This window comes from Plutella xylostella, chromosome 15, assembly GCF_932276165.1.
Source record: "Plutella xylostella chromosome 15, ilPluXylo3.1, whole genome shotgun sequence".
NCBI classification, from domain to species: domain Eukaryota; kingdom Metazoa; phylum Arthropoda; class Insecta; order Lepidoptera; family Plutellidae; genus Plutella; species Plutella xylostella.
Window position 1 is genome coordinate 4,342,693 of NC_063995.1, and position 27,012 is coordinate 4,369,704.

Genomic DNA, 27,012 nt, shown 5'->3' on the forward strand with positions numbered 1-27,012 from the left:
TATAGGTGCATTCCGAATCAGACTAGCCAATACTAGTCGCAGTTTTTTTTAAAGTACCTAGTCACACTTTTTGAAGCGCCCGTAGTCATTAATCGTAACTGATCAGTGATCACTGAGGTCAAGCAACACATGGCACGGTCAGCAATTGGATGGGTGGCCGATTTCAAGTGTTTTTTTTCTGGACGCTGCCTTGCTTCGGACGGCACGTTATGCCGTGGGTTCCGGTTGCTGCTTCGGCAGCAGTCTTTAAGCCTAGACAGTCTAGGCCTTCGGGCAGCTTGAAAACACCTGACAGTCGGGTTGCCCACTTACCCGACAACTTCCCCAACACAAGCTAGCTTGTGTTGGGGTCCACCATTTCATCAACGCGCACTAGGCCAGCATGGTGGACTAGGCCTAAACCTATTCCTCCATTGGAAGGAGATCCGTGCCCCAGCAGTGGGGACGTGATGGGTCGTCATCATGATGATGACACTTTATTTAGCCCCGTAACTGTTACGACACATTGCGACTGTGTGCGGTACGTTTTCTGACTGTGTAACGGTTCTCACACAATATAATAATAAGGCTATAGTGACACTGAACACGATAACCTACGGGTTTTTAATAGATTTCAGCGCGTAACAGAACGCATGCTCAATTTTGTTGCGAGATTTGCTGAGCGGATACGTACTCATCCGACAGATTTAACATTATAAATAATACCAGATGATAAAGTAAACACTGATAATGTGATTAAAAAGGTTACTTGTAATAAAAAGGTTACAAACGAATGAATTTTGATTTTGTTAACCTACCATTATTTTCAAATAGTTTTTTCTAATTAATACTGACATTCACAAAACATTCGCAATAATTTTTGCGAATGCGAATGCGAATGCGAATATCCAAAAACATGCGAATATTCGCGAATGCGAATGCGAATGCGAATATTCGTTACATCACTAAAACAAACACATATAAGTAGGCATTGTATTGCAGGTATAATTGCAATGAGTGCTCCGGTTCATGAATTCATGACCTGCACATAGGTACCTATAAACATATACCTAGTTAGCTAAGTTTCAGTAGCCGGAACCCATTTAGCTGTAGCATAGAGTAAACTACCCAGAAATAATGCACCTATAGGGTAATCTAATTTTAACGGTTTCCTACGGAATAAGTATAGAGAGGTAGCATAGTTATAGTATACGTAAATTACTTTGTACCTACATAAAAGCTGTCTAGCTAAAAGTTATTGAGTTAGTAGGTAACCCTGCCTACCTGCCTAGTCTTTTGGGACTCTTAAATAAAAAGGTCATGCTATTTTCGCTAAAATATTTGATAATTTATTCTAAGTAATAACTTTGGTCTTGAAAAGTGAATTAGATTTAATTTCAGTCGTTATATAAAATGACATCCTATATTTTGTTTAAAAGGCCAGGCTAGTGAATACAATAATTTGCAGCCAAGTGTTAATGGTGACCTGTGAAGTCACCGTGAAGGCGACAGCAAATTAACTACAAACTGCCAAATTAGGTTAACATACGTTTATGTAGGTATATACCTAACTAGGTACTATATCATAAGTAGGTACTTACCTATCTATCTCGATCGATTTTAAAGTTGAAAGATACTTTATTAAATTATATACGGATAAGTATTGATTTTAACGCATTCTGCTAGGTTGACATAAGTACACCACAGTGTAGGTGTAGGTATTGTCTAACTCCGACAATCTATAGGTACCTATAGACACTTAACTTAATTATTGTTAGTAAACGGTTCACTGATTTGAGCTGTCTAATGCAACCTCAGTAACTTTATCTGTTGACTGGATTGTAAATAATGGTACGTACGTATACGCTTTTAGGGCCGTATAGGTCCACGGGCTCACAAGACCTCGTAAATTAATCTTTAAAATACCTATGTTTATCAACATAGTAAGTACTATGAAAAATACTTAATACACAATAAGCAGTACTTATAGCTACTTTATTTCACTTGCTAGGGATCTGTATTAGTGACACCATAAGTATAGGAATTTCCGAAGAATGAAAACGAATGGTCATCTATAAAATTTATTATTCAAATAGAATACGTGAAGGCATGAGAGTATCGCCTATAAATAAAGTTATTTGTATTCCTAAGAAACAGTGCAAACTCAACCGGCTGAGAATAGCGAGAAGCGGCCTTCGGCTGGCAGCGCCGCTCGGAATTACAATAGGGTGGAGTGGACCGCGCATCATAGAGGTAGCTTACTACCTTTCGAGATATTCCCAATCACTCAAGATCCCTCAGGAACAACGTTTACCTACTAACTTTCTGCAATTTTTCAGGCTGGCTACCTAAATCATGTGTGGACTTTAATGAGATCACAAACCTTATCATGCGATGGACAGTGGTGGTGCTATGCGTGCTGGCGGCGCGGGGCGGGGGGGCGGCGCGGGGAGGGGAGCGGGCGCCCAACATGTTCGACGCGTGGACGGAGCTGTTCCGCGCGCGGCCGCGGGACCCGCGCGAGGGCTTCGTGCCCGACCACCGGCCGCACCACAAGGAGCAGTTCGACTTCATCGTGGTGGGCGCCGGCTCCGCGGGCAGCGTGCTCGCCAACAGACTCTCCGAGGTGCCCGACTGGAAGGTCCTGTTGCTGGAAGCCGGCGGGAACGAAAACTTCTTCTCTGATATACCCATTTTCGCCCCCTTCCTCTCCCTCACCTCCATGAACTGGGGGTACAACTCCGACCCGCAAGAGAAGGCGTGCAAGGATCTGCGAGGCAACGTCTGCTTCATGCCGCGCGGCAAGGTGCTCGGCGGCAGCAGCGTCTTGAACTTCCTGATCTACCAGCGCGGCCATCCGGACGACTACAACGACTGGGCCAGGATGGGCAACGACGGCTGGAACTATTCGGAAGTTCTGCCGTATTTTAAAAAGTCCGAAAATATGATGATTCCCGAACTGAGAAACTCTTCTTACCACGGAGTGGGTGGATATTTAGACATCGACTACTCCCCGTACCGGTCCCCGCTGGAGCGGCTGTTCCGCGAGGCGGGCGAGGAGCTGGGCCACGCGTGGCGCGACCCCAACGGCGAGCACGTGCTGGGGTTCTCCAAGCCGCAGGCCACCATGCGCCGCGGCCGCCGCTGCAGCACCTCCAAGGCCTTCCTGGAACCTGTCAGGTTTCGGGAAAACTTGAAGGTTTCGAAGCATTCCACTGTTTTGAGGATTCTGATAGACCCGACTAGTAAAGCCGCCTATGGTGTGGAGTTCATGAAGGATAAGAAAAGGTAAATAAACTATTATGTATTTACTTATTTAGATATTCAATGTTTTCTGTTCTATGTACATAGTCAGAAAAAGAGCTACATTGGCCACTACAGCCCAAACACTTTAATTTTATGAACAACTGACGAAAGATACGTTGCATGGTTACCTATAGATATTGTTTGTATGTATCGAGCATTATTTGATTCAACTATCTTCCACCCATGAGTCTCAGGATCAAACTGTTTGCGCTGGGATGGCACACATATTTTTTTGACTGTACGGCTATAACCCTATCTCCCTGCAGGTACGAGGTGATAGCGCGTCGCGAGGTGGTCCTCTCAGCCGGCACCATCGGCTCGGCGCAGCTGCTGCTGGTGTCGGGCGTGGGCCCGGCGGGGGACCTGCGGGCGCGGGGGGTGCCCCCCGTGCAGGACCTGCCTGTGGGGCACAACCTGCAGGACCATGTCACCTTCTCCGGCAACGCGTTCATTGTGAATGACTCCAGCTTGTGTGTCAATGATGTGAGTGGAAGTGGTTTTAATAATGATTTCTAATAGTTTTAAAATTCATGTTGGTACGTTTGTTTTGTAAGTTTGTTGAATTTATGTAGGTTTAGGAAGTACAACTTAGTGCAAGTATGTAAGTATACTTATTTACTAAATATAATCTAAATAATATCGTTTCAATACATGTGAGAAGGTATTATTTCATCTATGGTAGGAAGCTTTATAGTGGTGTGGGTTATGAACCGTTTTGCTCTATTTAAGCCTTTGTTCCTGGCACCTTGCCATGCCCAGTTTAAACTGGACCACAGAAATGTACGCCTATTTCTTTGTCCACCATCAGTTTAGTATGTAGCAGTGTGATATGTTAGTAGCAATTCTTGCTATTAATGAAATTGACTAGTAGGTATGAGGATAATGCATTATATGTACAAGTAGTACATAAATTTACTAATAACTTTAGCAAATATGCATAGCATATAATATTAGACATTATATAGGATGCTTAAGGTTTTATCTGCGATAGGTTTTAATCAAAACCTTTCGTAAGACATTATACTTATACATACTTAAATGAACTAATATAAACTTATTTGCCGATAAATGTAAATTTTAGCCTTTTTAACAACTGCTGCAGTGCCAAATGCAAATGTTCTAAAAAATCGATCGCCGAAAATTAGTTCAAGACTCGGTTGGGTTGCTGTGTAGCAATCAGATAGTACGAATACCTTACACATAACCCTCTCTAGGTCATGGATTAAATTTAATACCCAACCCTTCACTATCAGGCGACAGCGGCGTCCCCCGCGGCGGCGGCGGCATACCTGGCGGGGCGCGGGCCGCTGACGCTGCCGGGCGGCGCGGCGGGGCTGGCCTTCCTGCGCACCTCACTAGCCGCTGACGACCCCGCGCCCGGCCGCCCCGACATGGAGCTCGTCATGGGAGCCGGCTCCCTCGCGGGGGATATGCTGGGGATACTGCGCTCTTTGCTTGGTAAGTTCACCGACTATTCTCTGACGTCTGCATCTTGTCTGTCTGTCTCTTGTCGTGTCATTGGACGACTTGTTTTAGTTCGTCCCTCCCTACTATAGGCACATACTATGTATACATAGGTACTGTGTTCGAAGATTGTATGTTATAGAGAATATTGAGCAAAGTGTTCTGTTTATCACCTTCGTAATAAAGCCCGTTCCCTCCCGCAGGTGTGACAGACTCGTGGTTCTGGCAGGTGTACGGCTCGCTGCCCCCCCGCGTGCGGCTCAGCACGTTCGCGATGAACCCCGTGCTGATCCGCCCGCGCAGCGTGGGCCGGCTCACGCTGCGCAGCGCCCGCGTGCAAGACCCGCCGCACATACAGCCCAACTACTTCCACGACCCCCGGGACTTGCAGGCGCTGAGGGAGGGCGTGAGAATGGTGAGCTATTGGCAGCTACAGATCATGAACATTACATTCAATATCGCCAGGCAACAGGATTTTAGGTGATAAATAGCATTCTTCTTACATTGACTTAGCATTATACTTGCCTGCCGACGCAACTCACAACTCACAAAATTACGCTCATCTGGCCTCACCCTTAAAGGCACCTACTCATCTATGAAGATACCACCTATCACTGCCGATGCTGTGCCATAGGATAGTTACTTACCAGGAATATAGTCACCTACCTATATGAATTCAAGAATTGTAGTGCACATGCATGCATAGTTCTGCACGCAGAGAAATATCTGGCTACCTAAACGAGAAAAAACGCTACTGTAACTAGAACTTCTGTTTGCAAACGTGACAGCAAGACTCGCGAAGTTAACTTTACTAAAACGATTCTGGTATTATTTTACCTGTCGGTTTATTAATAACAACTAGATGTTTAGTGTAACCGACCAAACAATTTAATACTAACTACAAGTTAACTTACGCGACTGTTACAACACCAATGTAATTGTAACCATACGTCAAGTAAAGATTACTAGATCGATTGTTAGGACTACTATGCAATCTGGTAACCATAAACACTTTTTTTTTGGGTTTACTAAATACTTTGCTGTATCTACTAATGAATTTGTGTAATATAACGACTGGAACTTTAATGATTACTGTTCGTATTGCAACGCTAGCTGTATGTTTATTGTAACAAGTACAATACACATTGTAATACTAGCATCCTAGATATTGTTACAGCTACTATTTCGTATGCAGTACCTACTGGTTTAGGGGTCGGTGCAGACAGACAACGGAAAGATCCTCGCGGAAATTATTGCGGTCATTGAAAAAAACCATGTCACCATAGCTTAAATTACAAAATATATCAAAAAATGGTGACATAGTAAATTTTTCAATTACCTCGAAATTTCCGCGGGGATTTTTCCGCTGTCTGTCGGCACCGACCCCTAAACCAGTAGGTACAGGCATACGAAATAGTAGCTCTCTGGAATCAAAAATAAAAATATGAAGTACATAGAAAAATGACATTTATTTTATATTCTTAATTCTTCTCAATATAATCATCTGTGTTGTATTGTAATTGTAACCACTTGATTTATTATAATTACTTATATTAAATTGAGATCAATTAAATATCAGACTCGAATAAATATCGGATACTTAACAGGATTTTTTAAAAATGATGTAAGTACTTATTTGTTTAAGTTGTTGAAGATCAATATCCAGATCAGTTATGATATGAAAGCATGCTATAGTTTCAGTCCTTTTTTCTTAGCTTTGGATGGTCGCCATAATTGATTTTCGTCCTGCATGTTTCCCAGAAACCATTATTATATTGACTCCATTTCCTCGTAATTTTCATCGCTAAAAAACAAAAGATTAAATTAAAATATTTAAAATGGTATACCTTATAATATAACCATAATGTTAACCATGTTGTTACGACTTCACGTACATTTTATTACCAATCAAAAAAATACAATCAAATCACTAATATTTATAGGTAGAGGTACAAACTTACTTTGAAACGTATCAATATACTGAGGTAAACCCACAAACCCCACTGCTGCAACAGCTGTGGGATATCTCCGTCAACGTCATCGGACATCACGCACAAAATCACGTCAAATTTAGCGTAGAATACACAAAAACAAATAATTTATAATCAGTGAGCGCTAGGTGAGCGTGGTCAAAGACACAATGGCGGCCAAACAGTATTTATGATGGCTTATATGATGATTTACAAAACATAATATAAACAGAACAAGATACTTAGCTATGAATACCACCTCGATTGTTATTGTAACATTATTATTTTAAACAGGGTGTCCACTCAGAATCCTCCAAAAAAATCCCTGACTTTTCCCTGACTTTCCCTGACCATTTCAGAAATTTTCCCTGACCAGAGATCAAAATAAACAAAAGTTTGATTTGAAAGTTTTCCGTTATTTTGCGAAACTTATGTAAAAAAACTTCGATTGCGTAAAATATTTGGCTGTAAAAAGTGTATATTAACGGTCTTATTCATAAAAAGTTACGGGAGACCTATAGGCCTGCTATAAGCAAATGTCAAAAAAACTTTATTCATAAACGATCAATAGCGCTAAAGAACTCTCCAACTGATTCGTAAAACCTTGATATGCTAAAGTTGGCTGAACCCTACTATACACCTTCCGTAAACCTCCTATTGTACAAAAACATGGCGGCCGGTCAACAGCTGTTCTGCTTTATTGACGATTTGACATTTGTTGTGAGTTAAATTTGCTGAAAATAAGTTGCCATGGCAACGTAAAAATTTAATATTTTTTTTGTGGGTTTTGGCTTGGCTACTGCGCCTTTAAGCCAACGTAAACTTTTTTTAAGTGCCGCGCCGTGGCTAACATAGATAATAGAGATTGATAAATGAATGAAAGTTTTCGCTATTTTTGTTTATGGTTTCGTCAGACCGGCAACTTAATAGGGTAAATGTCAAAATGTTTGGTCTGTGAAATCTATTAGCATCACTATAGATATTGAAGGTTTACGGAACGATTATGAATAGAGATTTTTATGAAACCTCAAATAGGCTTAAAGTGTTCCGTAGCTACTGAGCTCAGTAAACCTACTTTAAGGTTTTTTTATGAATAAGACCGTAAGAATATATATATAGAAAGAGACGAGAGTTACTCAGGTATCATTTTGAAACACATGAAATTCTTAAAAAAAATTATTTTCCACACAAACTTTGCTAGACAGGTGAAGTTATTATATACGAAAAAAAACCGCGAATTTAAAAAACACGTAGAACAAAAGTTGTTTCGAGTGATCCCTGAGTCGCCTTATTTCGGCTATGCACATCTACCACTATTGCAACATTATGTATAGAAAGCAATGATAAATAAGTACCTACTTAATTTTTTTGTACAACAAAAATTGAATAATCTTATATTACCATAACGTGTAATTCTTTTTTGTATTTGCTAAATTGAGAAATAGGAATACATTTTTTTGTTTTCAAAATGACATTTTACTTTAGAAAAAAGCCATTTAAAGGTTGGAAACCCAAGCGGGATCCACTGGTTATTATTGCAATTATTGCAAAAGAAGGATAGATAGATAGATAGATAAATCGTTTATTTGTTCCACTTAAACATAACACATATAAATAGTTACAACAAATTAGATAAGTACAGTTATGTACACAAATTATGGAAATGTGTGTGTTGAAGCAGACCAAAAGACTTTAGTAAGACTTAGTTAATTTTATTTAAGCACACTTATTGATGGTAGGATTAGTACAGAGTCCTTTGAAGAAATATGCCTCCTCATATTTTTTTTTAAATGATAGTTTGGAAGATGGTCGATAAAGAAACTTTTTAATTTGTGTATAAAACTTGTACTAGCACCAAAACCGAAGCTTTGTAAATACCGCAATTAATTTAAAAAAACAAAACCAAAATCAAATATTTTCGTATCGTCGCGACGCTTTAAAAAAAATCATTAGGTGCGGCGTCGAGGAAACGCTTCTACATGCGCTCCCGCTGCCGTAGCAAATTATGAGAAATGATGAGTTAAATGAGCGCCGATACAGCGCGTCTGCACCAACAAGTTATGTGGGGACGTATTTTTCATCACGAACTCTTAAAACAAAAGTTGTTCAGAATGGCAAGCTGAGTCACACTCTTTTGTAAGAAATTTAATTAAGGGAACAACATTTTACTATTGAACAGACTATGTGAGTCTGGAATCTGGCTTACGAGATTTTATTTTATGACTTAAGTATTTTACGTTTAAAATAGAAGAAGAAAAATAATAATTAGTAAAGGAAAGAACTACAATTTTACAAAAATATATGCTTTACTAGTCATTTTTCCCTGACTTTCCAGGTGGCCCATCAATTTCCCTGACTTTCCATGACCACCTTGAGCTTCCCTGACTTTTCCCTGACTATCCCTGACTTTCCAGAAAGTGGACACCCTGTTAAATAATCTAAAACACGCTAACAGAATAGCACTCATTAATACACACATTGTACCGTTTACTATTTCCGGGGTAGTATTTACTATAATATTCTTGTTAGGCAAAACCACTACATAAAAAGTAAACCAAATTAAACACAAATTATACGACACTTAGAACGATATGTATTGCAAACAATAACTTAGTTGTAATAAAAAGATTATTGTTTTGATTACAGACACACTCGTAGTCCACCAGTAACATTCTAAATCATTAACCGGAACTAGATCATTTAGTGACTGTGAATCCCTGTTTCTTAGTACACACAATTCATTATTATACATACTAACATAATTATTGTTTAGGATGCAATAATTATTGATGTTTTAGTTCAATAATATTTTTTGTGTGCTACATAAATGAAATAATATAACGAAACATACGATTAGTAAGAGTGAATAATTAGTCGTAGAGATAACAAGGACACAGTATTTCAAACTAGAAAAGTTGTAACCTAATTCAACTAATTGATTTAGTAGTTCTGTTTGTCACCAATTTCTCTACGTGTGGACTTGGCTCTTTCGTGACATTGAAAATAATAACTTCTGTTGTGTTGATCGCAGGTGCAGCGCGTGATATCGACGCGCGGGTTCCAGCGCTACGGCGCGCGGCTGCACGCGACGCCGTTCCCGGGCTGCGAGCGCCTGCGCTTCGACTCCGACCCGTACTGGGACTGCGCCATCATGCAGACCAGCATCACGCTCGACCACCAGGTCAGGAGCAACCACTTCATGGTTTTATAAACCACAGTCAGTGATTTGGCCATTTATCTACAGGGATTTTCATCTTCTTCTTATCGTCTCGGTGACAACCAAGAGGCTTTGGCCAGGATGCGCCGGACGTACACATAGGTCTAAGGACATAATATGGGATACGTGACTTCAGGAGGATCCTTCCGCGCCCTCTATTTGCAACTAGTCTGGGCCACGCTATTAATCCATAACTAGGCTTCCATAACTAATTAGGCAACTACTCCATATCATAAGCCTAAACTAACCAACCGCCACATCGTTTCCAGGTGGGCACCTGCAAGATGGGTCCGTCCGGCGACCCCACGGCGGTGGTGTCCCCGCGGCTGGCGGTGCACGGCGTGCGCGGGCTGCGCGTGGCCGACGCCTCCGTCATGCCGCGCATCCCCGCCGCCCACACGCACGCGCCCGTCGTCATGATCGCGGAAAAAGCCGCTGATATGATCAAACAAGACTGGGGGCGATGACATTAGCAGGGTGTGCCGTAGGGAACACTTCTGTCAATGATGGGAAGGCCGCCGACATCAGACAAGACTATAGTGCCACAAACTTATCTGTTCCGGTGAGAGCGAACTAAATTGGTCCATATAATCTATGTCAATATGACATTCATTTAGTAAGTAATGAGGTATGGACCAATTTAGTTCGCTCTCACCGGAACAGATAAGTTTGTGGCACTATAGGGGAGATGACCCAGGTGTTTAGGGAAAAACTTATGTCAATGACTAAACCAAAGAGGCGAGGTCGGAATGCTCTGTGTGTTGTTTGAGGTTACTAAAGCGATACAGTTCAAGATTCAGTTGCTGATGCACTGGATACGCAGGCTAAGGCCACAGCTAAAGCTAATATTTATTTTGAGCTTTTAGAGCTTCAGTAATACAGTGGCCACCACATGTTTTCCAGAAACTACTGTTCCACTGTAAGTATTTTGTGAGAATTGATAATGATGATGTGATGTGTGATACACCCTAAGGGTAAAATAACATTGTACTTTAAATGCATAAACCAATGTTAACATCTTATGCGACATGTTGTTTATGGTATTAAATAAATGAAATGAAATGAAATGATACATTAACATTATAATATTTGGTTGGGACAGTTCAAAACTTGGATGTTATGCAATTAATAAATAATAATTATAGTGTATAGTAAAGTTGTATTTTAAGTGTTTTGGTCATATCAGACATTATGTTGTGATTAAAAATGTCCAGCTAATGAGCTGGAAAAACACATAAAAGGATTGAAGAGTTATAATGCTATGATATATCTTCTAAGTCAAATAAAATTAAAAAATTTATATCTTATTCTCTACTTTTATTTAAATCATTTATAACAATAACTACTACATAATAAATTTCAATATTAATCAGGTGACTGACCAGTTTTAGTTTTTCTATTGAGTTTTCTATATAAGTATCCCAGGCGCTTCTCTATCTCCTTCCATTTGGTTGGTCGCACCACCGGAGTAGCAGTCTTAGACCACATCTTCTGTTTTCTCAGTAATATCTACAACAATTTATTAATCATGAGTGTCATTAGAAAAGATTCAGGCAAAACAAAATGTTTCATTTACCCATTAAACTATTTAATTTAATTACTTACCATATATTTTGCAAACTAATGTAAACTTTTACAGCCAAGCAAATATCTTAATTATCATAAAAGATTCAATGACATATTTAATAGTAGGGTAACGTAACGTACCTTGGGACGCTTGTACCTCGGGACATTGATTGTATTTTAAAAACCGGCTAAATAAACACATTAAAATTCTACCCTAGGCATAGTATTTTACTCGCTTGGCAAAACTAGTGAGTCTCGTGATCATACCAGCATCTAGTGTGTGGTGAAGACAGTATGAAGTTTTTTGGAGTCAAAAGTAGCTTTTGTATAGTTTTTTGTGTTGCTTTATCTCATTGAGGCATGCTCAAAATAAAGACATGGATGTCACGTATAACTTTTCAGTTATTTAATTTTATGACATGGCAATTATCTGAAAGATTCCTATTAATTAAAAATAAAGATATTTAAATTTTGGTTTAATATTGCTTTTTTGTACCTTGGGACACGATTAAATTTGTACCTTGGGACACTGTTTCCTATGGCTTTGTACTATGGAAAATGCAAACATCTAAATAACGCCTTATATCTCTGTTCTTATTAGTGCCAGAGTGAAACTAGACAGAAGAGCGATGCAGTAAATAAATAAGAACAGAGATATAAGGCGTTATTTAGAAGTTTGCATTTTCCATAGTACAAAGCTACAGGAAACAGTGTCCCAAGGTACAAACGTGTAACGTACCTTGGTTCAAAACAAGCATTTTTACTTTTATCTTAATTTAATAAAATCTGGCCACACTAAAGCTTAAGCACAAATACTAGTGATAATAGATTATATATCCTGCCGAATAAAGAAAATTTCACATTAATATCTTAGTTGTACGCTGCGATAGCTTCATTCAAAGTTGGGGTAGTCGAAAATGTCCCTAGGTACGTTACGTTACCCTACTTTATGCAGTCATACATACATGGTATTCTTTGCCGCTGACACCTCGGATCCAAGAAGGCACATTGTACAGTGTTTTCACAGGATGTATGTTGCCAGGCCCCAAGATGTCAATGTAGTCATTTTGGCCAAACAATGCTCGACGTTCAGTCCATGGGTTAACAGGCCTAGAAACAATCCACATATTTTATGTAATATTTAAACTTATTTGCTATGGCCATAATTCTACCATAAGGCAAGTATTCTGACCAGTAGACCTATTCAATCATTTATCCTCAGAAGGTCTTATTAGACAGACATGAAGTAAATGGTTTTAACTATCATTTTTAATTAATTTATATTTCAAGAAAGTAATTCATGATTGGTCTTTGCATTAACATGGGAGAAATCAGATGGATGACCAGCTCAACCAGTGACAGTTCAAGCACATATAAGTGTTTTAAATGATCAGTATGCCACAGCAGACTCAGTTATAATTATATGTACTGTACTATGATTAAACATGAATAAAATGTTGACTATTGTTTACCTGTATTCTGGTAGAGGCAGTGCCCTCCCCTGACTCCTCGGCAACAATCCTCCGCTCCATATCTTCTCCTCGTAGCCGTATCTTCGAACAAGTCTAGTTTTATCTGCGTGGTACCTTGTTCTGAAATACAAACACACATATTGAGGTAAGTACTATTTAACTTATGTATTCACAATTGCTATTGTTGGCAATGAATGTTTGTGTGTGTATGAATCTTACCTAACGGCAGTAACAGTCGGCTTCCATAAAGTTCGGAGAATACTTGAAGTTATCCATTCCATTGCTCAGAATTATTGGAAGAATCGTGTGAAGATTCTAGTAGAGCGGCAAGTATCTATTTATTATTCATATGCTGGTAACAGATGTCTATCATAGATCTTTCATTACATATATCCCAAAACACTAAAATAATTTCATAAATCGCACAATTACACAAATAAATCCAACTATAACTTCTAACCTAAAAATAAAAATACCAAATACAAATACTCATTGACAGTTGACAGCTGATCTGTGGACATCATTCGTGTTTTTAAATATATTGGCCGAAGGCGCCGCCCCGCCAAGTACGCCGACACACTAGCGGACGCGGCTGTCAGCCGCGACTTAAAGGTAAAGCTCTTCAAACTATCAGACGTAAGTCGCGGACGTACCCTTGGGCTGACCTTCAGCTTTCTGAAGACGTCTGAGAGCCGAGAGCGATCTGGCACGAACCGTCCCAAAAGACCGTGCACACTTATCAGTCGCGGCTAACAGCCGCGTCCGATGATGTGTCGCCATCTTTACCTAGTTGTATATTGCTCGTTTTCTCGTTTTTATCTGTGTACCAAGCTATTGGAAAAAAAAATACGATCAAAACTTTATGAATTTATGAAACACAAAGAAAATGGCGGACATTTACTGAAACTATTTCTGATTTTTAAATAGTTTTTAAAAAGTAAATAAAGTAAGTAAACTAAAATTAATACCAATAGTGAATAGTTTATAAAAAACAGTTCAAATGTTTATAAAAGGTTACCAAGGAAGCAAATGCGTTGTCTTGAATCGTACAAATGTAAATATACTGGATCCACCTTGTTTGTTTTCAAGTGATTAGTGAATCTATTTTTTTAGGTAGTAAATAAAAATAGCTCTCTCTGACCATCTAGAATTCTGCAGGTTTTGTTATGATGATCCATTATTTTAGTTCTAATAAGTTTAGCCTTTTCATCGTAAATTATTTTAGCTGAGAGATGTAATTGCGTTGTGTTGTTTGCGTTTGTGTTTTTGCGACTTGACCTATTGAAGTATTGTTTAGAAATTGAATTGAATATAATGTAAATTGTAAACTTGAAGTTACAGATTTAACTTCCTATTCGATTTGTTTCAGATTCTTATTGGTAATTATGTCGAGGCGAGATCCATCAGAAAGTAGTGAAAGAAAGCTAAACTCCAGCGATTACGAAAGCTTAATATCTCAACATAGCATATTCGAATCTGCCAGGTCGAAACCTCCGATCGGTGAGTTACCCAGTTTTCCAGGATTCAATAATGCTGAGACACAGACCAAGACTGGCGACATCAAAGGTCCAAGTGTTCAAGCTGGACTAGGAGCGTGGCATTACAACCCATGGTGGATGTTGGCGGGCACATCTCGCAACACACCTTCACAAGACGATTTCTCCGAAGGCAGTGATCAAACTAAGGTAAAGCAAGAGCCCAGTGGAGCCGGCACTCCGGACCGAGACCCCCTACAGGGTGAAATGGATCACCAGATGGCAGAAACAGCCACCCCACCAACTGGACTGGACACTTTTTGTGATGACTGTTCCGATCCATTCTGTGACTCCAGTAATACTATTTGTCGCAAACTGTTTCACTGCCCGCACTGCAGAAAAAGCTACCCAACTATACTTGAGTTTAACACTCACCTGACAGGTGTACATCCAGCCCAAAAACCATTTCGATGCCAAATTTGTTTAGAACCATTTCACAAAAAATCATATTTGCGCAGACATTTGGATTCCAGTCATACTCGAAAAGATGTCAATAAATGTGCAGTGTGCTCAAAATATATCAAAGATAAGAGCAATTTGCGTAAACATATGCAAGTCCATACAGGCAGAGTGCCACAGAAACAATTTAAGTGTGACCTTTGTAACAACAAGCGCTACATGTCTCTAGACAGACTTAACAACCATAAAGTTGTTTGCACTGGGGAGAAGGTTCTCAAATATTGTGACATGTGTACAAAAGTTTTTGATAATTCTCGATCATTAAACAGTCATAAAAAAGTGCATGCAAGAGAACTGAAATGCGACTATTGCGGGGAGCAGCTCCGCTCTCTTGAACAGTTTACAAATCACAAGCTGGTATGTCGTGGACCATCAGAGGCCGGTGGCAGCGGAACAAGCTCCATGGCTACCTTGAACCGTTGCTGCACGCAGCCAGGCCTGTGTGAGCACGACAAGCCTGCATACCTGAACATACCCGGCTATGCTACTGGTAGAGTGCTTGAAGCAACATTATCTTCATTGAAATCAGAGTTAAATGGATAATATTATATATTCCAATACAGATTCAGGGCTAATAAGCATTTTATAATGGTTTCTTTTTGTTTTATTGAATTAAACCAAATACATAGTTAAATTGTATAACAGTAAAGTTTTCACAATTGAAAATTTCACAAGACTGATGCAAATATCCCGCCTCACTACTTGCTTTATTATTACCAGTTTATATTTAGGTTTTAGTTCATAGACATTATTGTATTTTTTAGTGTAATGTTAAGCTATACATTCTGAAATACTTGCATATTTCTACTTTACAACTTGACTCACACTTATAAGGGTATTTTTAGTAAAATATCACACATATAAAATTTCAAGTGTTAAATGGTCTTGGATACTTCCAGGTGTTTATTTTTTCCACAAGATATCTAGTTTATGTTTGTAATTTCCACACAATATTTGGTATGTTTTGAAAGACTATGATATGCCTTGACTGAAAAAATGTGCAGTATTACATCTAACACTTTTATTTTTAATAATTTGGAAAAATTATGAGAGCTATATTATTTTTATATGTTTTGTATTTAAGATTGTTTGTATGTTAGTTTTATGTCTGGTATGCTAAGTCACTGTGTAGACTGTTTAAAGCACATACATGTGTGTAAATGCTTTATATTACAGTCCTTCCAATTTGATTCTGACAAGACTTCAAGAAATAACCCAACTGCATTTTGTTAAAAAAAATCCAATTGTAATGTCTTTAAAATGTATACAGACTGAGAAATACACTCTACAACTTGATGCTACACCTACATTGTGTATAATAATTATATAATTACAAGTTATAATGTGGAACTCTTTATTACTGTTAGCTATGACATTAACGTAAGGAAATCATATTAGACATTAGTGCAATGTACTACCACTGTGGCTAAGCCTTCTGTTATTTTTTAATATTTTTGTTAATCTATATAAAATACTTAGATAATAACTATATTTTTTATAATTATAAACTACTTGCTGGAATACTGTCAAATTGTAAAATGCCTATATTATGTGATGAATGAACTTTGTAATATTTTTACACTTTTCAATTCACTTTCTTATGGTCTTACTGTGAGGACTCATTAGCTAAGGTGTTAGATTTTTCAGTAGATACATTTTTATATAAGCATTTGTCACTAAAAAAATTAATTATTTGATATTTCCACACTTCAGGGTTAAGAATATTTCTTAATTATTTTACATATTGAGGCTTATTTAGTTATGTTAAACAACCTAATTATTTACATTTGTTTTTTTATCTAAATTTTAAAGTTTAGTTACTTATCTCTATCATTTTATGAATTGGCGTATTGGCGTTTATTTTTTTCATTTAGTCGACATGTACAATTTAAGTACCTCGAGTATGTCATTCCTCTTGTGCACGTTTGTAATCCTAACTAACATTCATTAAATTTAAATTTCAATGAGTGTACAAATTGCGTACTAATACTAATAAAATGTGCATTATTGTATAACACTTACAAGAGACTATACAAAGATGCATTTGTTTTAATTGTACCTACGCAAATCATACAGGTACAATTCAATCAGTTAAATAATTATAATTGGATATGCATATTTGTTAAAGATAAATATGACCTGCACAGATAAAGAAACAAAATGACGATGGCGACCGTTGACAGAGTGGGCCAAGTAACATTATGCATATGATGACATTGCATGAGTCCGGCCGCTATTGTCATATTGTTTCTTTACAATGCCTATCATTGTATTTTTTAACCATTTGTTAGTCGTATACCTCGAAATCAAAAAATCCTTGTAGCTTTTCACCTATTCGCATTTCACCTTGATAGCGTTTTTTGTTGTAGCGTATAATATCGGTAGTATATTTTGTTACTAGCATATATTTTTAACAGATTTTTACAACAGTAGCAAATTTTTATGTAGCATGTATTATCAATAGCTTATTTATTAAGCTGCATATATTTTGAATAGCAAGTAAGTATTTTATGTCGCATCTTATTTGGGTCGCATATTGTTGTAGTGTAAAAGAAATATCGCGATATGTACCTAATAATGCATTACAAACTAATATCTATCAAGGTGAAAAGCGACTACAGTGAAGGCAGGCAGGAAAGTAAATCTACTATGATTTTTTCAGACAATTGTCAGTAGCGATCAAAAATTATACTACAAGAATAAAAATCTATTCAGAAATTTTGATATCGCGGCGAAATGCGAATAGGTGAAAAGCTACAAGGATTTTTTGATTTCGAGGTATACGACTAACAAATGTTTTTAACTACTACGTAGTGACGACGCGACGGAAGATCATTTGATACATATTGATGTCGATTCTGAAGGAACAAATTCTAATTTTAGAGCTGTCAAAAGACCTTATATTCTTTGTTTAAAATTCGATTTTATGAGTGTTTACGTAAATCTCATTTTGTACTGGCAAATTTAATAGGTAACATTTCTAAAATTAAATTTTGAGCCTTCAAAATCATTCTGACCTTCCAATAGAAAACAACCTTATCATTTCTGATAGCTATAAGAGTTATAAGTTCAAGCAAAATAAAGGCTTTATATTTGTGTTCGTCTTCTATTATAATAAGAGTGTCTGCTTAAAAACGTGTGTATACTTATTTAACTAATACTGCAAAAGTGCGCATATTTTATGCCCTTTATTTACCGTAAAAATGCCTGATTCTAATGTAAATTTCTACCTAACCCCAGATAAAAGAAAAGCCACTGTGGGAAAAGCTAGGTAGGTACTTACTTTGGAACATATTGTACTTCAAATCATGAAATGTCTGGTGCAATTCATTGCGGGTAGTTCGTGAACTTAAGTAACGACTTTGTACGTCAATACTACCTCTTTACTGAGGCTTCATGCTTCTTCGTGTTGGAGAACATAAACCAACAACAGGGGGAATCGAGCCATAGTTCTCCAGATACCTACAGAATGTAACTACTGTAATATTCAAATAATTTTGTGTAAATTTTACCGAAACCAAACCAAATTTGAGAAGAAGCGGCGCTTAATATATTTAAATAACTTTTATACAGCACTTCCCATAATTTAGGTTAAGAAAAAATGTGTTCATATTGAATTTAGTTAACATTATTATATAAACATAGTTTTATTTAGAACATTAGACTGTAAAACAGCTGTAAACTTACAAAATATGGTTCGAAGCTAAGGAGGCCATTTAAATATCTGTTTCAGTTCAGGTACACAGTTATATATTTGTATGTAACGTGTGGCGAAAATATTTGGATCTTCTCTAGCCTGTCACAGTAATGAAGCTATTCGAAGCAGATATTTTTAGTACCTATATTTACAGGTGAATTTTTATCAGTGAACTTCCCGTCGCCCCGTCTTATTGACGACATTCAGAGAACCTTTCATCAGGAGCAGATTCACAGTTATAAAATCAGCTGCTACTTACATTACTTTCGTAGGAATTTTACTTTATTGTCAACAGTAGGTACTTACCTACAGCTGTCTTATGATTTGAGAGTTCACTGATGAAATTCCACCATATCAGGTAATTACATTTCTACAACCAGTTGGCAATGATAGTGTTATTTTGGAAATATCATCCACCAACGAGCTGTTCCTCTACATAATCGATTTACTTTTTCATTACCAAAATATTAGAGGTCTTAATAAGCATAATAAAAATCAGAAAGTATATTGAATTGGATTCGCTATATTTGTTTTTAAATTTACTTTAATCATCCAGCCCGGTTTCGAGTGGCCCTTACGTTTGGCAGGAAACCTATTATGCCAACCGTTTGTTTTCTACTTCTTACTTGAAAACGGAGTTTCGTGCAATGTAAAATAACTTTAAACCCCTAAAGAGGATAAGGAAGATCATGTTCATGTGTATTCAACCGACTTAGCTGCGAACTGTAAGGAGTGAATAAATTAAATGCAACTTCCGAGTCAATACCTCCATGTCCACTAGTTCAAATCGAGAGGAAGATGACATCACTGAAGGGAGCTAAACTCACCATCTAACTGTAGGTAGGAATAATAAATAATACAGGCTGTCCCTATACCTACCAACTATAATTTTGTACTTATCTTTGTTAAATACCAACACTTCGGTTAGTTGCCTCTAATTTATTCAAACCTATTAGTGTTTAAATTTAATTAGAGAATGATTATCATTAATAAAAACATGTTTCTTTTTACTATACCTCTTGTTTTATTTATAAATTATCTAAAGCACCGCATGTAGTAGTAGTTAAGTATACCTATCTAACTAATTTATTATTGAGGCGTGTTTCCGAAAACGCATTCAAAGTTAAAGACAGTTCCTATGTATTTAATGCTTATAATTATTGTCTTTGAGTTACTTGGTAAGGTTCTTAGAGAGATTCAAAATCTATCTACAAAATGTATAGACACATAAAGTTCGTCAAAGTTTATTTTAGCGTAAATAATAAGTGGTAAAAGACACATTAAAACTATATAACCACTCTTCCTCTCTTGGCTGCAGCTTTGTGGACCTTCGATTTCTTTTCTTTCTTCTTCTTTGATATGTTCTCTTGTCTCTTCTTCTGTCTGTCCTGTTTCTTCTGTTCTACATTGCTTATTCTCGTATCCCAAGCCTTTTTACTGTGTTTCTTCTTCTGGTCCTGTAACAAACAATTTACATTGTGAATTAATAGACAAAATATTTACATATAAAATTTGAAGTAACTACTTCAAATATATTATACTAGCTGTTCCCGCGAGCTTTGCTTCGCCTTAAAAAGTTTTCCCGTGGGAATTCCGGGATAAAAAGTAGCCTATGTTCTTTCCCAGGGTCTATACCATATGTATACCAAATTTCATCCAAATCCGTTCAGTAGTTTTGGCGTGAAAGAGTAACAGACAGACAGACACAGTTACTTTCGCATTTATAATATTAGTTGGGTTCCGCTCATCTGGCATAATCTTTATTGACCAAAACTCATTTCGCATAACTCGTATGGTCTAAACTTTTTTGGCCGAACCATCACTTTGCCAAGACTTATGTGGCATAAGGCTCGTTTCGTCTAAAACTCTTTAGGCACAATCTTTAAACACCTAAGTTTCGTTTGCTCAAATTTATGTTCGTCTATACCTATGTATAATCTTGTTTCTCCTAATGTTATCTTAATAAATAATATATTAAGTATGTAGTAAATGTACAAATTGTTGTATTTTTCTCCTACATCCCGAAAATCACGATATTGTATGATCAAAAAATCGATAGTTAACGACCAATATAATTATTACAAACCCCATGAGATCGAAACCTAAAAATAGGTGCGACGACGAGCAAAGCGAGGAGGAGCGTGTTAGGTGCACATGTTCATCAAAACCAAAGCGGAGCGCAGCGAAGCGGAGCGGAGCGTTTTCCAAACAGCGCAAACAATACAAGGCAACAGTTTGCGCTATGTAGGGAGACGCTCTGTCAAAGTTAAAGCCAAACGAATATTATTACTTTGTATAAACCTATGCCATAGCATTATTAGGCTATTCAAGTTTTGGCCATACCATTATTAGGCTAAACAATGTTATGCGAAATAACTTTTTACTAAACGAGATTTATGCCATACGATTTTCGGCGTAACGAGACTTTGACCAAACGTTACTATGCAATACGAGATTAGGCAAAAAAATCTTATGCCAAAAAAGGTAGAACCTATTAGTTAGGATTATGAGGAATTGTTTGTGATGGAATGGAACTAATCCTACTTACCATTTTCTTTATTGATTTCTTGAGAAGTATAGGATCATCTTTAACTTTTTGACCTTCTGCTTTCTGAAGAATACTTTTCCAAGCCATTTTTTCCTTTATTTCTTGCACTTTAGCTGTGTCTTCATTTTCTTCTAACTGTCTGAACTTTTCCTTCTGCTTTTCCATGTTTTCTAATATTTTTTTGGGATCCTTTTCAACTTTGCTTGTTTTATCTGTGAAATCGTAAAATAAATGTATGAAAAAGTGTGTAATGAAAGTGTTGAAAAGATTTTATAATTCCAAAAATTTAAATTTTTACTGAATTTTGTTTATAAATTACCTTTCTTTCCAATGTTGGCAAAATCAAACTTAGAAAACACCAATTTTCCATCATTATTGAACACAGGCTTGGCAACATTAGGTGCCACCTTTTCCTTAACTTCCTTCTTCTCTGTGCTGAGCAGTGGGCCGTCCACTACCGGCTTCACATGAGTTTTGTTTAATCTTTCCTTCTTCTTTATTTTCTTGTTCAGTTTACTGGTTAAGCTTTTCTTCATTAATTTTGTTTTTAAGTTGAAATTGCTCTTAGATTTAAGTTTTTCCAATCTTTCCTCAAGCTCTGTTATGGTACGAGCTCTTTTTGGAAGATTACTTTCTTCATTTTCATTTTTGCCTTTCACCATTTCATAGCCCAAATTGTCATCATCATCTGAAAAAAAATATTTATCCGTAAAATCGTAAATTGATTATAACTTAAGTAATTTGTTAAACATTCCAGTCCAAGAAATACTAATATTTAAAAAAACCAGGTAGGTACTTAATAACATGTTAGCCCCCAATAGTTAACTTGATGACATTATACAGAGTATCCAGTTAACTTTAGGGGGTTGTGTTTATGTATGAATGAACCATTACAGCACTTATATAAATATCTTAGTGTGATTTATGCCTTAACATACCTTTGGCCTGAGATGGTATAGTCAAAACGGAAAATACATTTTTCAAGAAGTTGAACTCTTCCGTTAACTTTGCTTTTATTGTATTGATTTTGAGTGGCTTCTTTTTTTGTTCAGTCATTATAACCCCCATTTAATAATATCGTAAAGGCTAAAATAACACACGTTGAATAAAAATGTGATTCCTTTGGGAATTGTACAATTATCAAAAACACTGGAACTACGTTAATCCACTATTACTTTACTCAATTAAATATTAAACTATCTAGACTCATTAACTGAAGTAGTAGAATATATTTTAAATAGAATAGAATCTATAATAATATCAACATGGACATTCAATCCAGTTGATTCAGTAACCTAACCACTGAGCAAATAAACTACCTAACCTCAAAAATTCAACAACAATACCTCGACCTCACTTCTGAGGTGACAGAACTCACAGAGTATTTATGTTCATGATGTTCTATATAGAACATCATCATAACTTAGAATAATAACGGTTGTGCTTCGCAGGCATGCACGTACCCCACACACACCTTACCTTACCACATAAAGCCGCGTACAGACCGGCCCAACGAATGGATTTCGTTTCGTTGACTTTCGTTGCTGTAATCTGCCCTATATTATGTATGATAAATATCCATCGATGGGCCGGTCTGTACGCGGCTTAAGGCGAAAGCTGCGTAAGTTTGGTCAAACGAGAAGGGAAGGGCTGCTGAGTCAAGCGAGAACCCTCGGCAACGTCTAAACGAGGCATAATACCTAATTGGTATCACAGAATAACATTTCATCAACATTTGACATTGACGTTTTGTTTCAACTTTTGGTCAATTTTGTTTTGTAGTTTTTTTTATTATTATCTCCTCTTCTCTTACTCAAAACATAAACAAATCTAAACGAATAAATATTAAAGATGAGGTGCTGTGCTAAATTAAACTACTTATCGTTGAGTAGATCATATTCTACTGTAACTCCGGTAACAAACACATTTCTAGAAGAGGTGAAAAAGAACTTTATCCCCACAAACACTTTGCAGAAGACGTTATTATCGTGTGGTTCGGCTGCTATTGCCCTGCTCAATCCGTATAGAGGAGACATGATAGCATGTTTAGGAGAAATAACTGGCGACGATTCTTTGAAATACATGCGTTCAAGAATGCTTGAAACACCTGAAGGTACAGATATATTAAAAGAAAAGCCTCGGATCAATTCGCAGTCTGTATCATTTTCTACACTATCTAATATGCCAAAAAATACTTTGGGTCGAGTTTATGCAGACTTTATGCGTGATAACAACATTACTGCTGACTCTAGATTGCCTGTGCAGTTCATATCTGATCCAGAGCTAGCATATGTTATGCAACGGTACAGGGAAGTTCATGACTTGGTCCATGCTACTTTGTTCATGAAAACTTCAATGCTCGGAGAGGTAAGTGAAATTCTGCTAATGACAGTATCGATAATTGTAAACCCATATTCAGCAAATAAATATTTTTATTCATATCTTTTATATTCTTTCTTTTTTTGTAACAAAAATATATTACAGGTTACTGTAAAATGGGTTGAAGGAATACAGACCAAGTTACCGATGTGTATAAGTGGTGGCATCTGGGGAGCAGCCAGACTGCAGCCCAAGCACCGCCAACTGTACCTCAAGTACTACTTGCCTTGGGCCATCAGAACTGGAGCTAATGCACAATTTTTACAAGGTAATGACCATTTTGTTATACTAGCTTGTTATGTCTGCCTTTTAGCATATATTTTTTCTAAGTGAATACTTAGAAAAAATATATGCTAAAAGGCAGACATAACAAGCTAGTATAACAAAATTAGCATTACGTAGTTACATTACATTAGTAACAGTGAGTGCAAGTAGGTAAAGTCCACGAATATTTTAATATTTCACTTATTAAATGTTATGCATAATTCTATTGCAGGTATTTATTTTGAAAAGAGATGGGATCAAGATATTGATGAATTTCACAAAGAGATGAACATAACAAGACTAGTTAAAAGTTAATCATAAATTATTAAAAAAGGAGAACCTAGTATTTAAATTTATTTAGTGTGTAGGGACAAAATATTATACCTAATTATGTTACTATAAAATAAAACTGCAGAAATGACTTAGATAATTTGTTTTATTTTTGTTTTAATATTCAGGGGTCACTTGGTCAGTAGGTATACCATAGCATTTCAGTGTAACTGTACCCTTCCCCACACTGAAATGTTCACATGACATAATACAGAAACTTTACCAGATAATAACAGCAACAAAATATTTCTTACTGCAGTAAAAATATTTTATAAATATTTTGCAATTCCAGGGTATCCTGTTCAAATATCACAAATCAAATCCTCTTATACATATATTTATCACTTATCTCTAATCATAACAAGATGACAAAACAAATTACATCTTATTCCTAACTAGCAAGCTTGACTATTGATGGACTGTGTTGCTGTACAATAGACGCATTTTTCCTGAAATAAAAATGACATATTATGTATCTAGCCTATCTGAAACCTAGTTAAACATTGTGAGATATGGCGTTTCGACTTTCTCCGTGTTCGGCATCATAAGGGTCACAGTGACAGTTAAATAAAATCCATTTTTCTCTCCACCTTTAATTTGCAAGGTGCGGGTGCCTATATAAATAGAGTGAGTCGCCCGCGCGCCTCAGTTGTAATATCACCATGCAGAAATGACTAGGTTTCAGATAGGCTAGATACATAATATGTCATTTTTATTTCAGGAAAAATGCGTCTATTATGTATTCTGAGCCTATCTGAAACCTAGTTAAACATTGTGAGATGTGTTTATTATCGCATGGTGGAGAGAAAACCAACTGTGACCCATAAGCTACTGATGAGTATATCAGTAGATAAATATTTGAATCTATAAATTTATAATGCATAGATTTCTAGGTAATAGATATACTAAAAAGAAAGGTATAAGTATACATAAGACTTAAGTACTTCCTTATTATTCCTGACTTGTCAGAAAGTTATGGAAGGTATGTACCTATACATATAGGTAGGTATTTATACATATGGATACACACAGTGCCTCTTCGAAAGCAATATTATAAGTAATTATTGATCAAAATCTTGCTATTGTCAAGGCAATATTTTTAACATACACTAGCCGAATGGATGGAACCAGTGAAATACTTTGCAACAATATTTAAAAGCTGTAAAATGTAGAATATCGATCCAGGCCGCTGGGGCACATGCTGACTAGGGTATGTAATTCTGGACTGACCTCAGAAATGCAGCAGCCGACCCTGGAGCCTCGAGGACCTGCTCAGTCAGCCCCGTACGACGACACGGCCTGCAACACCTGGCGCGGCATCTAGTCCTTGGAACGAGGAGTGGTGCTTGAAGGGAAGATAATTTTACTAAATATCTCAGCCTCATCAGCTACTGGAAAAGATTAGATGAAGGCTGTGACACTGGCGGATAACTAAGTATTCAGTTTTTCAAAACATGATGCTGGTCACTATATTCATATTCTAGATTGATAAGTAACACACAGTCTAATTTTGTATTCTAACTAACTCGGCGGTTAACGAGTTCCTGTGCAGTCCTACTAGGAAGGAAAGTTATTTTATAAGCCTTTGCACCGATTTTGTGGGCTACTATCATTCTGTATCATCATGTGTGAATATTATGAGCTCTGGCAGCATTCCTTGGTAGATGACATCAATGGGAGATTTTCCAGTAGTTCCTAAATCGACCAATAGATGGCATTCGGCCTGTCGTTTTTAGTAGTGAGCTACATTCTTCTGAGGAAACGGAGATGACAAATGTCACAGACCTACTACAAAACAAATGTTATGTCATTCGGTTTCTCTTGTAGCTTACGCGGATGTCTCCGGTGCTGTGTTTTGTGATAATTTCGACGACTCTGGCTATTCTTTTGGACTTTTGTGACTTCTATACCCGACCGACCTTTGCACTCCCCCAATAATAATCATTCAGGAATAATCCCAAAAAAATACACTTGGAACAGCTTCTTTTTTTAGCATTTTCCTTGATCTATAAAATAAAATGCCTCAGGTTTAGTTAAAGATAATAATTATTAAAAAGTTTGTTTTAATTACCTACCTACTGAATGAGCAAGAATAAGTAAGTAGTATTACCTAAGAGGTAGTCTGATGGTTTGAAGTGGCCGGGGCATATTCTTGAATGCTTTTTTATGTTTAATCCAGGCTTTAATTCTTTTAATGCTTCCATCCATTTTGCCCGTCTTGTTTCGTTTTGTGGAATTTTGTGCACCCCCCTTTCTCTACAGTAAGCTACAATACAACACGACGACATATCTACTATAAATGCTATTCAGAGAGTCGGAAAACTTTAGTTTTGTGGTGTGGGTAGAGAAAACTAAGTACCCACCTACTAATGTCTGCTCTACCATAGAGAAATCATTACTTCCAACGTGCCTCAGAATAATTATGATACTTACACACGGCGGTCGCGCCTCGGACATGGACAGAGGATGCAGATGATCTCAACTAGTTCACACTTAATATTATGTATAACTACATATAACAGCAATTTATTATTATTAGTTTGCACGTTCTCAACAAATACCAGTTATGCTACGAAATCATTTGTATTTGGCAATATTTGCCTAATAGGCAACTTGTAGGCAAACTATTTAATCATAGTATTATTCTGTGGAATAAACATGGATTTTTGTATTGGCTGAAAGGACTCGAATCCATGCCGGCTATAAAAAAATATGCAGTCCTGTTCAGTATGAAGATTTACTAGCGCCATCTATTGTCGGGTTTTGTCTATGGACGTTGTCTATGGTTGAAAACCTCCCATTAATAAAGATTGATTAACACAACCA

General features: G+C 37.0%; 5 protein-coding genes across 6 annotated transcripts; 3 read left to right on the forward strand and 2 right to left on the reverse strand.

Annotated features, from left to right (window-relative positions):
* Positions 1-2,349: 2,349 nt before the first annotated feature.
* LOC119691219 (glucose dehydrogenase [FAD, quinone]) lies at positions 2,350-10,894 on the forward strand. The gene is made up of 7 exons (XM_048625729.1): positions 2,350-3,267; positions 3,552-3,768; positions 4,539-4,743; positions 4,953-5,164; positions 9,751-9,900; positions 10,206-10,472; positions 10,618-10,894. Exons 1-6 carry the CDS (start codon positions 2,369-2,371, stop codon positions 10,401-10,403), a joined length of 1,881 nt encoding a protein of 626 aa, XP_048481686.1. The 5' UTR covers positions 2,350-2,368; the 3' UTR covers positions 10,404-10,472; positions 10,618-10,894.
* Positions 10,895-11,236: 342 nt separating this feature from the next.
* On the reverse strand, positions 11,237-13,443 carry LOC119691220 (39S ribosomal protein L51, mitochondrial). The gene is made up of 4 exons (XM_038108116.2): positions 13,194-13,443; positions 12,975-13,094; positions 12,468-12,612; positions 11,237-11,445 (listed from the first exon to the last, which is right to left on the reverse strand). The coding sequence occupies exons 1-4, from the start codon at positions 13,253-13,255 to the stop codon at positions 11,302-11,304; spliced, it is 471 nt and encodes a 156-aa protein (XP_037964044.1). The 5' UTR covers positions 13,256-13,443; the 3' UTR covers positions 11,237-11,301.
* A 303-nt stretch (positions 13,444-13,746) lies between these two features.
* On the forward strand, positions 13,747-15,712 carry LOC119691215 (zinc finger protein 98-like). 2 transcript variants are annotated; one of them, XM_048625730.1, is made up of 2 exons: positions 13,747-13,920; positions 14,344-15,712. In XM_048625730.1, the coding sequence occupies exon 2, from the start codon at positions 14,360-14,362 to the stop codon at positions 15,509-15,511; it is 1,152 nt and encodes a 383-aa protein (XP_048481687.1). In that variant the 5' UTR covers positions 13,747-13,920; positions 14,344-14,359; the 3' UTR covers positions 15,512-15,712. The 2 variants fall into 2 exon arrangements, with proteins under 2 accessions (XP_048481687.1, XP_048481688.1); XM_048625731.1 differs by having other exon boundaries at positions 13,872-14,028.
* A 4,183-nt stretch (positions 15,713-19,895) lies between these two features.
* Positions 19,896-22,551, reverse strand: LOC119691214 (surfeit locus protein 6 homolog). Its single transcript, XM_048625732.1, has 4 exons — positions 22,152-22,551; positions 21,533-21,901; positions 21,214-21,425; positions 19,896-20,122 (listed from the first exon to the last, which is right to left on the reverse strand). The coding sequence occupies exons 1-4, from the start codon at positions 22,279-22,281 to the stop codon at positions 19,952-19,954; spliced, it is 882 nt and encodes a 293-aa protein (XP_048481689.1). The 5' UTR covers positions 22,282-22,551; the 3' UTR covers positions 19,896-19,951.
* A 441-nt stretch (positions 22,552-22,992) lies between these two features.
* Positions 22,993-24,281, forward strand: LOC119691245 (ubiquinone biosynthesis protein COQ4 homolog, mitochondrial). The gene is made up of 3 exons (XM_038108298.2): positions 22,993-23,580; positions 23,698-23,860; positions 24,089-24,281. Exons 1-3 carry the CDS (start codon positions 23,065-23,067, stop codon positions 24,169-24,171), a joined length of 762 nt encoding a protein of 253 aa, XP_037964226.2. The 5' UTR covers positions 22,993-23,064; the 3' UTR covers positions 24,172-24,281.
* Positions 24,282-27,012: the final 2,731 nt, after the last annotated feature.

What these genes read in the sequence shown, in the direction of transcription:
- LOC119691219 (XM_048625729.1), top strand. Translation starts at nt 2,369, where the DNA reads ATGCGATGGACAGTGGTGGTGCTATGCGTGCTGGCGGCGCGGGGCGGG. An exon ending in TTCATGAAGGATAAGAAAAG is followed by an intron (nt 3,268 to 3,551) that starts GTAAATAAACTA and finishes ATCTCCCTGCAG; the next exon opens with GTACGAGGTGATAGCGCGTC. An exon ending in CCAGCTTGTGTGTCAATGAT is followed by an intron (nt 3,769 to 4,538) that starts GTGAGTGGAAGT and finishes CTTCACTATCAG; the next exon opens with GCGACAGCGGCGTCCCCCGC.
- LOC119691220 (XM_038108116.2), bottom strand. Translation starts at nt 13,255, where the DNA reads ATGGAATGGATAACTTCAAGTATTCTCCGAACTTTATGGAAGCCGACT. An exon ending in CTGCCTCTACCAGAATACAG is followed by an intron (nt 12,613 to 12,974) that starts GTAAACAATAGT and finishes GATTGTTTCTAG; the next exon opens with GCCTGTTAACCCATGGACTG. An exon ending in TCAGCGGCAAAGAATACCAT is followed by an intron (nt 11,446 to 12,467) that starts GTATGTATGACT and finishes AAATTGTTGTAG; the next exon opens with ATATTACTGAGAAAACAGAA.
- LOC119691215 (XM_048625730.1), top strand. Translation starts at nt 14,360, where the DNA reads ATGTCGAGGCGAGATCCATCAGAAAGTAGTGAAAGAAAGCTAAACTCC.
- LOC119691214 (XM_048625732.1), bottom strand. Translation starts at nt 22,281, where the DNA reads ATGGGGGTTATAATGACTGAACAAAAAAAGAAGCCACTCAAAATCAAT. An exon ending in TGCCAACATTGGAAAGAAAG is followed by an intron (nt 21,426 to 21,532) that starts GTAATTTATAAA and finishes ACGATTTCACAG; the next exon opens with ATAAAACAAGCAAAGTTGAA. An exon ending in AGAAATCAATAAAGAAAATG is followed by an intron (nt 20,123 to 21,213) that starts GTAAGTAGGATT and finishes TGTTTGTTACAG; the next exon opens with GACCAGAAGAAGAAACACAG.
- LOC119691245 (XM_038108298.2), top strand. Translation starts at nt 23,065, where the DNA reads ATGAGGTGCTGTGCTAAATTAAACTACTTATCGTTGAGTAGATCATAT. An exon ending in AAACTTCAATGCTCGGAGAG is followed by an intron (nt 23,581 to 23,697) that starts GTAAGTGAAATT and finishes AATATATTACAG; the next exon opens with GTTACTGTAAAATGGGTTGA. An exon ending in TAATGCACAATTTTTACAAG is followed by an intron (nt 23,861 to 24,088) that starts GTAATGACCATT and finishes ATTCTATTGCAG; the next exon opens with GTATTTATTTTGAAAAGAGA.